Below are 12,480 nucleotides of genomic sequence, written 5' to 3' on the forward strand. Positions count from 1 at the left end.
AATAAAGGCAGACTATCATTTAGAAGAGGTCCATACTTCTTTTGAAAGAGGGTTGATGTCCCAAATAATAAGCAGAGAGAGAGTTAGGTAAAATACTTACCTCAGTTACTGGTACATAGTAAATAGTGTCCTGAATTCTTGAGGAACTATTACTTGGGAAGAGAAAACAATTTTTTATAACCACATTAAGTATTGCTAATTTATTCGTTTTGTTAGATTCACTAATTTTTAACATTAAAAATGACTTGTGTTCTTTACAAATATTAGACCCCAAATGAAAATGTTCCAGACATCTATAGGCATCTCCTTTTCTTTATACTATACTAAACCCATAAAGAAAAAAGTATTTTAAAAACACAAAATGTAATCTCACACATCCTCCTACTTCCTCTATGTCTCTTGATCCTGGTGAAACAGCTGGCAGCCTTTTCTGTTTCCTTAGCAACCATGCCATCACTCAGTTGGCCTGAGAACACTTTGCTGTCTGCATTTTTTTTTTTTTAAACCAAATGTTTGGAATTTTCATTTCTGAGGATCCTTCTCCTATGTGCTTTTGCATTTTACAAATTTTGCAATAAAAAAACCTATACAATCCTTATTTGCCAACCACATCATGTCTTCTGTTCTGGCATCTCTGAGAGAATCAATGTCAGTGTCCTGTAATGGCACAGCAGATGGATCAAATCGCTGCAGCTGTTTCAATTGTTCAAATGATAGGCCAGCTCCCATCATTCCTTCTCCTCCAATCTGCGGTTCCTGTTTGGACAAAGTGAATAAATATGGATGAACGTCCTGTAATTAATAAGTATGCCTGGTGCAATTTAAGTTAAAAGACAAATCGAGTTGTAATGACCACATCTTTCAACTATAGAAAAATGAATAAATGCCTCTTATTTTTGTGGAACATGCGTGCTGTTTTCTGGGCAGTATAGTGGGAAAACAGTACTGTGTGGTCACCTGAATAAGTACCTATTATGTCTGACATGCTTATCAAGCACCGTGACATTACAAAGGCCTGAGCTCTGTTGGAAGCACATGGATTCAAATCACTATCACATTTTAGCTATGTGACCTTAAGCAAGGAACTCTACCTATCGCCATTTTCCTCATCTATAAAACAGATAAAATTCTCAGTTCTAAGGCTTAAAGAAGGTGGTATCATGCCTATTATAGAGTGGGCACTCAGTAAATCGAACATAATTACCAAAAAAGCAATAGGTAAAATTCTGCTTTGTCATTCTCTAAAACTCTGAAAGGAGTTCCTTAGGCATCTAAGTTACCTCTCTCTGACCCATACCAATTGGATAAAAGTTTCTTTTTCTTGTTTTTACATGTACTGCAAGAACAAATATTAGAAAGGGATACATAAATTAAGGCTGTATCCACTAGTTTAGAGGAATACAGCATCATGAGGAATTGAGTGATACTTGTAAACCACTACTGAAAAAGATCCATAATCCTAACTTTAAGTCACTATTTCACAGACAAATGTTTCTATGTTAATAAGACAGGTTTTCAGACATATAGTTAACAAAACATATAGTTTATTATCCCATGGGGATAAAGCGAAAACTTTCCATCTCTTTCAGGTATATGCTGAGTATATGCGTATGTACGTATACACTTCCAAGTGAATTCTGAAGGCTTCCCTCCATCTATGATGTAATTATCTTAATTTCTGACTCTAGAAACCATCTCTAAATTGTTTTTATTTATGTATTACAATTAGTTACTTTCTGTATAGGGAGGTTCTAAAGTTAGATGTTCAGCATATTTAAATGAATGTGAGCACTGTTACAGATTTAAACTTAATCTCAAATGTCCTGGGCTAAAAACTGAATTATAACTACAGTCTTAATAAAGACTATAACAGAAAGTTAGACTAGTGCTAGGTAAAAAAGTACAGGAGAGCTTTTTAAATGTTATACAGTTTATATAACAGATTGTAAAGAAGCAATAATCCTGAACTACTTTTTGTCCTCTTGGCTGGTCTTTTGATATCCCACAGTTATTAAAGCCCTGTTTGGGCTTTGATGTGACATGAGAAAAAATGGTCCACATTTTCCATATCAGAAAATTACAGGATTTGGAAGGCAAAAAAAAAATTTTAGAAAGAAAGAGCCAAGTAACAATTCTGTAAATGGAATCAACACAATAAAAATGCACCCAAGCTCTGTGCCATTTTAACACAATGGCAAGGAACAAAGACAGGGAAAAACTTTGTCAAGACATGCAAATTCTCTAATTCTCTGTGGGCAGTCTAAAATTGCCAGATTTCTTCATGTAACACCCTTTTATCACCACGCTTCTGTTTCTGTGACTTATCTGATTACACAGAGAAAAAAATGAAACTACTACTACCTGGGGCTGAAGCTGCAGGCAAGGAAATGTTGTGAGGGCCCAGGCAACTTGTTCTTCATTTTCTGCCAGTGTTATAGTGCACGTGCTATAAACCAGCACACCCCCAGGCTTCAGCAGCTGAACTGCCTAAAGAAAACTGTAATCAGACCACGTAGACCACAAGATCAAATAAAAATATGAAGGAGTTTCATAGCATAATGGATGCATCCTTTCCAGTGATTGGGATAAATACAATGATGTTCTGTGTGATACGGATTCCTTCTCCATAGCATGTAAGAATGATACTTGCCCAAAGTAGATGCATTTCACTATCTTGGAGCTGTCATATTCCATGTGGACCAAGACTTTCCCAAATACAATCATTCAGATTCATGCCTTTAGGTATCATTTTTATGCTGAAAACTCACAAATTTACATTTTGGGGCCAGACATCCTTTCTGAATTCCATATTCAAATATTCAGTTGACTTAACATGTCTATTATCCAACGTAACATTTCCCAAAATGAACTCCTATCTTCCCTTTCAAACCTACTGCACAAGTCTTCACATCCTTCCAGATGCTCACATCCCAAACCTTTGATTATCCTTTATGCTTCTCTCACATTCCCCATCCACTGGCAAATTCTATTGGCTCTGTCTTCAAAATATAGCCAGAATTTGACCACTTCTCACCAACTTCCACTGCTATCCCTTTGGTCCGAGCCTCTTTATCTTTTGCCTGGATTATGGCAACAATCTCCCACTTAGTCTGCCTGCCTGCTTCCTTCCCCACCCTCCTGCAATCCCATCTCAACAGAGCAGCCAGAGCAGTCCTTTTAAACTTGTCCCTTCTCAGCCCCAAACCCTTCAAATGTCCTCCATTATCACTTAGAGTCAAAGCCGAAGTCCTTACAGAGGCCTTCAAGTCTGGTTGCCTTTCCAACCTCCTCTCCTACACCTCTCCCCCTGGCTCATTCCCCTTTAGCAACACTGGCCACCTGCTGGTCCTGGAACGTGCAAGGGACACGCCCACCTTAGGATCTTTGCACCATCATGGAAAGCTCTCTTACTTCTCTGCATACTTGCTTCTTCAGAATCTCCTTATCTTATCTTTGCTTATGTATCATCTTTCAACAATGCTCTTCTCAAACACCCTAGGTAAAACTGGAACTATTCTAATCCAGCACTCCCATCCCCCCTTCCTCTTCACTTTTCTCCACAGGGCCATAGCATTATTGCCTCATAAGATGCTAAATAACTTACTCATTTACTTCCCTCCTCAGCTAGAAGAGAAAACCCCATGAAGAAGGGCATGGATTGTCTGCTTTCTCACTGCAATACTGTCAACATGTAGAATAGTGTCCTGAATATATTATAGTAGGTGCTCAATGAACATTTGTGAAATAAGTGAATCAGGAAATAAGGTGTTATGCTAAAATGTGATTTGTCCCAAATACCTGAAGTTGATATTTTCAAACTCCCAGATTTTTAAAAAATGTGCATTTCTAAAAATACAGTAAACACTTGGGCCTATATTATTATACTTTTTTTTTTTTTTTTTTTTTTTTAAAGACACAGAGTCTCACTCCGTCACCACCCAGGCTGGAGTGCAGTGGCATGACCATAGCTCACTGCATCCTCAAACTCCTGGGCTCTAGTGATCCTCCTGTTTCTGCCTGCCGAGTAGCTAGGACTATAGGCATGCACCACCATGCCTGGCTAAGTTTTTTGTAGGAGACTCAGTCTTGCTACATTGCCCAGGCTGCTCTCAAACTCCTGGTCTCAAGTAACCCTTCCACCTTGGCCTCCCAAAGTGCTGGGATTCTAAGTGTGGGCCATGGCACCCAGCCTACTTGTGCTTTTTTAACCAGAGTATGCTGATCAAAAGTTAAATTTTGCTACTACTATATGCCAGTTACTGTATTAAAGGCTTTACATGGATCTTCTCAATAAATCCTTGTAGCAACCCTGAGGCAAGGTTACTATCACCAATATTAGGAAGAACTAGTATCCCTCCTCCTCCACTGTGAAAGCCAAGGGACCTACAGTCACGTATGTGGAGGAGCCCGGGCTGGAATCAAGACGTGCCCGATTCCAAAGTCTGGATTCTCAATTTCTGTCTCTGCCAAATGGCACCCCTGCTACACTCTCAAGTTCTCTCTCATCATTGTAAGCTTTTCCGTTTCATTGAGATCATCATTGCATCTACTCCTGGTAGCTTTTTAAAATTTCCTTTTTGCTATGACCTAAAAAGAACAAGAAACCAAGTCCTTTACAGCAGAATCCTAATTTTACCCTGAAGTCAAAGTGCATTTCAGCTATAAGAAAAGCTTCTTTTTTGTTGCTTGCTGTTTTTAATTCCCAGGATTTGTTCTTTGAAGACTATAATAGAAAAAATAAGAAGTTAAATGATCCACAACCAGTGCTACCTTTGTGTATGAAAGGAGACACCAGGAGAGTTGAATAGAAATGTACTCAAAGACAGCTTTAGAGATGGAATAATTATGGAATATCCATTGTTGCTGTAGCCTATGAATTTGTAATTGGAGGGCTGAGAAAAAATAATAAATTTGTCTTTGATCAAATGCTGTCCATACTCTGAAATCTACTGAGTCATTTTTACAAGACAGAGAAATCCTCAAATGTTCCATCTGGGCTTCCTCTAAAACATACTCAATTTGCACAGTTTTCATGGTTCTTTTACCCTACACTGGCCTATCACTTCCCATTTTTATCAATGGGTTTGCCTCTATTGGACTTCCTACTTCTAATTTGCTATATAAGATGACCCAGGAATCTTATAAAAAAGGGACTTATTTTATAACCAATTCCTTTTATCTATTAGTAACTATATGTTAAAAACTCAGTGACTTTTCTAAGAGCACAATGTTTGAAATTTATTAAATGTCTCAGTGAACAAATTCTACTATTGCCTTTTTATCTTAAAGGGTGACTCAACACAAAGGAAAACTCCTTATATTTAAAACTAGGACTTCTCCATCTTTTGTGTTCGTGCGTGTGTATGCAGTAAAACATACAGAACATAAAATTTACCATTTTAGGTGTACAATGACATTCAGTGTATTGACATTAGTGTGCAACCATCACCACTATCCATCTCCAGGACTTTAGCATCTCAAACTGAAACTCTGTACCTATTAAACAATAACTCCTCATTCTACCATCCCCCTAATCCCCGATAACCTCTATTCTACTTTCTGTCTCTATAAATTTGCATATTCTAGTTAACACATATAAGGAGAATCGTACGGTATTTTTCTTTTTGTGTCTGGTTCTTATCACTTAGCATAATGTTTTCAAGGTTCAACTATGTTATAGGATGTACCAGAATTTCATTCCTTTTTAAGGCTGAATAACGTTCCATGTATGGATTTGGTATGTTTTCTTTATATCCATTTATCTGTCAATGAATTCTTGGGTTGTTTCTAACCTTTTGGCTATTGTGAATGATGTTGCTGTGAACGTTACTGTCAGTAGTTGAAGCATCAAACTAGCAAAGGTCAACTTTCTTTCATAGCAAAGATCATCACATACCACAGTGAAGAGTCTTCTTTGTAATGGTTGATAAGATGTCATTTCCTTTAAAGTCCAAGTACAAGCCATGTTTGGTCTCTGTCCCATTCCACTACAGGGTGCATCAAGAAGAATTCGGTCAAAAGTTTCTGGCAAGAAAGGAGGTCCCCCTGTATAGAGAATTAGAAACTTATTTACTATCTGTCCTATTGGTCTAGAATAGAAACCTCCTGAGACAGAAGCAATGATTAGGAATTTAAAATCCTAACTTGGAATAGAAAATTTAAAAAAACAACTTCTCCCTTCAATCAAGTAGCTGGTTAAACTAATTCTAATTCTAATTTACATTTAATATAGATTTGACTTTGTAGAAAGGTTAAAAATGTGGCTATTATAATTACGGGTTATTTGTTGATACAGTATAAAACAAGGCCTAATTAAATAAGACGTTGAACCTGCAACTTCATGAGCCACAATTCATCAGATAAATGTTCGTCTATATCTGCTTCCAGTTATTTTCAGTTTAATTCCTGACACTATTTAATCCGTCTTGAACTTACTTTTGTGTATAGTCCTTTCCACCTTCTCCCTCCAAAAATAAATCAACTCAGAACTATTTGTTGACTAATTACTTTTTCCTCCAGGTTTGAGATGCTACTTTTATCATATATGGAATTCTTGGATATACGTGGACCTATTTGAAAGGTTCTGCTCCAGAATATGCAATTTTTCAAGTAATCTTTTTCTGAGTGCCAAATCTAGCCTTTTGTATACTCTGCAAACTCCAATTCTACTTTGCCTGCTGGCTTCCTTTCAAGAGTCACCAATAGGAGGCATGGGAGTGACGGGGTAGGGAGACACGAGTGTTGGGGTAAGGAGACAGGAGACAAGTGGCAAAGAGAACAGACTTTGTCCTTCCTCTTTACTTGCTGTTCCTGTCAAAACCATCCCAGCAACAGCCTTTTACATTGCCATCAGCAGTTTCCAGCCTTTTCCCTTAAATATCAGTATGGAATAGACAAAGCCCCCTCCTTTGAGAGGTCTAAGTTCCAGCTCCAGGAGGTGCCCTGCTCTGAGTACCAAGGAACAAGCAGCAGCAAGACAGTCCCCACTACATTTCTCCTCCAACAGGGGAAGAGATGCTCCCTGCACTTATCAACTCCAGGTTGCCCCATGGCTCTCTAGCATCTATTCAACTAGCTCCTTATATTGTTTATTCATATTAATCTCTCGTTAGTATAAACTTAAACTAAATCCTAATACCTTATAGAGTTTTCTTTTAATCCTATGGCCACATGAATTCCTCTAAAAATAGCTCTCAACAATTTTTTGAAGGCCAGAAATCCGCAAGCCCACAATGTACCTTTGTGTGTAGTAGAATAAATACTTGCACTGTAAACAACAAACCATGAGCTGCATGTACCCTGAGCCAGAGGTCCTTGCACATGGTGGCCCTGTTATGGGTAGTGGCAACGCCTCACCATTTCTAATAAGGGCTACCTTTCATGTAAGACACTGGATGATGATTATGCAGACATTCAATTAGGAAATTCCTAAAGGTATTTCAGACCTTTCTCGGAACAGACCAAGATTACCAAAATGACCCTCAAATTTACCTAGTGCAATTTCTTCTATTCAAAATCAAAAAGGCAGGGGATAAATGCTAAGTAGTATAAGAATACCTATGTTTTTATTTATAAAATGCTTTTTCACATAATATATAATCTTGTAATTATATTTAGGGATCTCTAAAACTGTATTATTTTGGAGTGATATATAACTTATTAGCAATTTTATATTAAAAATAAATGAGATTGAGGAGGCTTCTGGAATAAAAGGGCATTAGAAATTCTGTAGACCCCCCAGAAAACCAAAAAAAACCATTTAAAGTCTCCAGACAAATGTTCCTAAGGACAGACAGCAAAAGAAGAAAGATTTGTTCAAGAAAATCTACTACTTGTCAGTAAGACCAGTGAGAATCTGTAGCATCTAAGCCACAACCCACTCCTTTCTCCCTTTTCCCCAACTGCCTGCAGCCTTCCTGAAGCTCAGAATGAAAGATCCATTTCATGTGGGTGGAGACAAGAACATGTAACTCCCTCTTCTTCCTAAGCTCCTAGTTAAGGAATGCAAGGAATGTGGTATCTCACGAAGAGGGGCAGGCTTGTCAGAATTCCTCACCTGCACAGGCTCCACACTGCACAGCTCTAATTCCAGGAAAGAGCAGCTGAACACTCCGGGGATTTCCTACCTTGTAAGAGTCGCCCTCACAGGTGGGAAGCTCTACCCCAGGCACAGTAGGCTGAGAATACCAAAGACTGTTTGCCATCGCCCCAGCTCATAGTGAAGAGGTTCCACTCTAGGAGAGGCAGCGAGCCAAAAATATCAGAGGCTGCCACCCCAACCCACAGCAAGAGAGTCACTCCAAGAGAAACAGGCCACTCTCTTGCCCTCATCTCTGGAGCAGTGGCCCAGAGGTTTTGCCCAAGCGAAGAGGCAGAAAGGAAGAAGAGTTCCGAGGATCTCCCCAAGTGAACTGACTTTATTTAGAACAAAAGTGGGGAAGTTTAAACCTCAGGGCACTCATGAAAATAACAGGGATCCCGGTGGTAAGCAATTAGGAGGATGCTGGTAGCTCCGCAAAGGCAAGAAGTTAAACCACAGACCAGACAAAAGCTTATCAGAGAACCAAGGAATGAGACAGTAAGAAGAGGCTTCCTAGGGCGGGAACAAACCTCAAAGACCAGTCTTAAAGATAATCTATACAACCACTCTCAAATTTACTGGATCAGATAATGGAGCAGTTTATGTCCCAGGACCTGGTAAGAATAGAGCAATCAATCTGCAATTAGTAGAGGCTAACAACTCTTGGTAATATCAACTGAAGCATATAGTTTAGCACAAAGATCAAGGAACAAGAAAGAGAGCCCTGCTAAAACCAATGTCATCCCAGGATCGCTATGTACATTCCGAAGGCTGCTGTGGAGTTACACCAACAGCTGCACAGGAAGAAATAGACTTTCATTAAAATAGTCCAGCCACCACACTAAACAAATAAACCAACAATAACAAGCCAGGGGATGAGGGAGAGTAGTATCTAGAATTGTTCAAATTTCTCTAAAGTGTCCAGGTTTAAACAAAAAAAAGTATGAAATATGCAAAGAAAGAATGTCCCACATATGGGGGAGGGGCAAGCAGTGAAAAGGAACTATTTTTTTAAAAAGGTTTAGCTGCCAAATTTAGCACAGACTTTAAAGCAGCCATTAAAAATATGTTTAAAGAATTAAAGGAAAAGAAACCATGCTTAAAGGAGTAAAGGAAGATACGGTGACAATGTCTCCAACAGAATATCAACAGGGAAAAATTATTTTCTTAAAAAGAATATTACAGAGTTAAAAAAAGTTCAATAACTTAAATAAAAAAATCACTAGAGGGGTTCAACTAGAGTTAAGCTGACAGAAAAAAATGAATGTGCTTGAAGACAGATGAATACAGATGATGCAATCTCAAGGTCAGAGAGAAAAAAGAATGAAGTATTACTAAAATGAACACAGAACTCAGAAAAATGTATGACACCATTAAAAGCTTCTTTTAGGAGAAATAAGTTTTTGAGATCTACTGCACAAAGTGGTATCTATTGCACAGAGTGGAAACTATAGTTAATGTATTTTATATTTCAAACTTGCTAAGAGTAAATTGCAAATGTCTTACCACAAAAAGTGATTAAGTGAGGTGATGGATATGTCAATTAGCTTGTTTTAATCATTCCACATTGTATATGTAACCAAACATAACATTGTATCCTATAAATATATACAATTATGATTTCTCAATTAAAAATAATAAAAATAAAATTTAACTCACCTTCTGTGTCCTCAACCATATCAAGTTTAACCGCCTTTGTTCCGTCAAAGCAAAATGCCCTGATGGAATTCAGCCCTAACAGTAAGGCATTCTGTCTTATTTTTTCTACTTTGTTGAAAATTTTATCCAGTGCTATCACTTCTCCCTAAAAAGAAACAAAAAAGGCAGAAAAAAAATAGAAATAAAGTAAATAACAAAGCAGTTGTGAAAATTAACAATGAGAAAAAAATCGTGGAAAATTATGGTCTTCTCCACTGTCCTCTTACCCCTAGTTTTAAAGCTGAATTCATGAACCAGCTTCTACAGAAACTTACAAACATCCACTGGAGGTAAACATTAAAAGTCACCAATTTGATGTGCCTTGCTCACCTCTCTAAGAACATGAACTAATGCTATGAGACAGCTGCCTTGAAGTGTTTTGACATGCAAAAGAACATTACTTGTAGAACTGATCCTCATTTTGATATTTTCCAGCTGTACACATAAAATTTCTGTGAATTGTCGTAACTCAAGTCAGAAAAATATGAGCCAAAACCTCTGTATATCATAGCAAAATGTTCTGGAGTGGTATAAAAAGCAGTTCAAAAACAATTTTGTATGGACTTACTGAGTTAAAGTCAATAAAGACAAGAGGTCACAATTTTAAGAATGAATTCTGACATTCATGTGATATTTTAAAACATATATGATATTGCAGAGATGGTGGAGTTGACCTGTCTACGTATTTTCTTGTTTTTGTTCCTTTCATATACTCTGTCCTTGTATGAAATATGCATCAATAAAGAAAATTTGCAGATAATGTTCCTAACTATCACCAGATTCAGTGATACACATTGTTTCAATTCATACCTTGACAAACAGGAAAACCATTTAAAGCCAGTTGAACTAGAAAAGTAGTCACAAACAGCCAGAATAAGGTTCAAATGTACCACAGTGAAGGAAAAACTTCACTGGCTGAAGGCTACTTTTACAAAACTATAAGTCTGGAGGTTGCATTTATATATAATTTGCTTACCTACTAAAATACACAACAAATCAAAAGCAGCAACAAAATTTGAGGTTCTATTCTGACTCGAGTATTTCTATTGGGGTTGTCCATTTCTATACTGCTGTCCCATTGTGGTACATTGCTTAAATAGCTCCAATTCTTCAACCCCTCATGTACCCTCATCTTTTACCAGATAACACTGCAATCCCCAGTACCCTGTCACTCTGACTCAGGCTCAGCCATGTTATTTGTTTTGGCCAATAGGATGATAGTAAATGCAATGCAAGGTATGATGAAAAAATTGTGATGAAAGTAATTCACAGTTGGACTTACTCTGCTTTGGTCTCTGCCATCACCAGCTACCAACTATTGCCCTCTGCTGGGCTAGCCCTGGTCCTAGCAGGAATAGACACACACGGACCAGAGGGAGGTATCCTAGTCATCTTCAGCCGAGCCCACTTTAGGTAAGCCAACACTATCCAAACCCAAGTGAATGAGCCCACCTGAGGTCATCAGAACTGCCTAGTTAACCTGCAGCTGACCAGTCCACGAGTGAGCCCAGCAGGGATCAGCTGCATCCCACAGACTCCTGCGCCAAATAAATGTTTAGGAATATGCTGCCAAGATTTTGTGTTTGGTTTTACACAGCATTATAAAACCAACAGAAAACAAAGACACCCATAATATCCAGACGCTCTTTGGAAAGACTTTTTTACTGAGAGAATAAAATATCCATGAATAATTACCTTTAAGAAAATACAATAAATATGTCATAAACTAAAGAGGGACTGGCACTTTCTCAAAGCATATCATAATCAATCTTTACATTGAACCACCCAAGTGAACTGAAAAATGATTTGCATTAAACACCACAACTCCATAAAATGAACCTTTCTATTTCATGTGTTTCATTTTACGCATCAGTGGTATTTAATGCATTTGTCCTTCAAGAGTTTTGACTGTTACCATCTTAAACTCTTTTGGGGCAAAGAAGAATAAAAACAAAGGCAAGTAAATCACCCCTAGTGAACCAAAGAGTACTAATTCTTCAAAATGTAAACAAGTATCTCTTTCTATTGGAGATATTTCTTAGACCTAAGGCTACTCACTGAGGTCAAACCAGTGCTACTGTGTGTGCGTGTGTGTGTGTGTGTGTGTGTGTGTGTGTCTGTAGTGCAGAGACGGTAGCTTTGACCCTTCAATGTATTTATTGAAAATATAAATTTTTATATTCATACTTTTTTCTCTCTGCTTGTGACATTGTGAATATTTCAAAAATGCAATAGAGTTGGCTGGGCTTGGTGGCTCATGCCTATAATCCTAGCACTCTGGGAGGCTGAGGCAGGAGGATTGCTCGAGGTCAGGAGTTCGAGACCAGCCTGAGTAAGAGCGAGACCCCATCTCTACTAAAAATAGAAAGAAATTATCTGGCCAACTAAAAATATATATGGAAAAAATTAGCTGGGCATGGTGGCGCATGCCTGTAGTCCCAGCTACTTGGGAGGATGAGGCAGTAGGATCGCTTAAGCCCACGAGTTTGAGGTTGCTGTGAGCTAGGCTGACACCACAGCACTCTAGCCCGGGCAACAAAGTAAAACTCTGTCTCAAAACAAACAAACAAACAAACAAAACAAACAAACAAACAAAACAAAACGGGGGTTAAATACTAATGTGTACTGTGAATTTTCATCAGAAGTCTTTGGATAACATGATTTGTACTTATAAAAGGGAAAAGCTAAAATTTCATTTTGAC

At 38.0% G+C, this 12,480-nt stretch overlaps 1 protein-coding gene across 1 annotated transcript in view; it reads right to left on the minus strand.

Annotated features, from left to right (window-relative positions):
• NSUN6 (NOP2/Sun RNA methyltransferase 6) overlaps window positions 1-12,480 on the minus strand; it is a 41,350-nt gene continuing 28,870 nt past the window's right edge. The window contains exons 8-11 of the mRNA XM_069458749.1: window positions 9,740-9,884; window positions 5,897-6,045; window positions 2,362-2,487; window positions 1-756 (exon numbers count right to left, since the gene is read on the minus strand). Coding sequence (XP_069314850.1) covers window positions 544-756; window positions 2,362-2,487; window positions 5,897-6,045; window positions 9,740-9,884 — 633 coding nt within the window. The 3' untranslated portion in view covers window positions 1-543. The remainder of the gene's footprint in view (window positions 757-2,361; window positions 2,488-5,896; window positions 6,046-9,739; window positions 9,885-12,480) is intronic.

The sequence above is a fragment of the Eulemur rufifrons genome, chromosome 25, assembly GCF_041146395.1.
Source record: "Eulemur rufifrons isolate Redbay chromosome 25, OSU_ERuf_1, whole genome shotgun sequence".
Classification (NCBI taxonomy): Eukaryota; Metazoa; Chordata; class Mammalia; order Primates; family Lemuridae; genus Eulemur; species Eulemur rufifrons.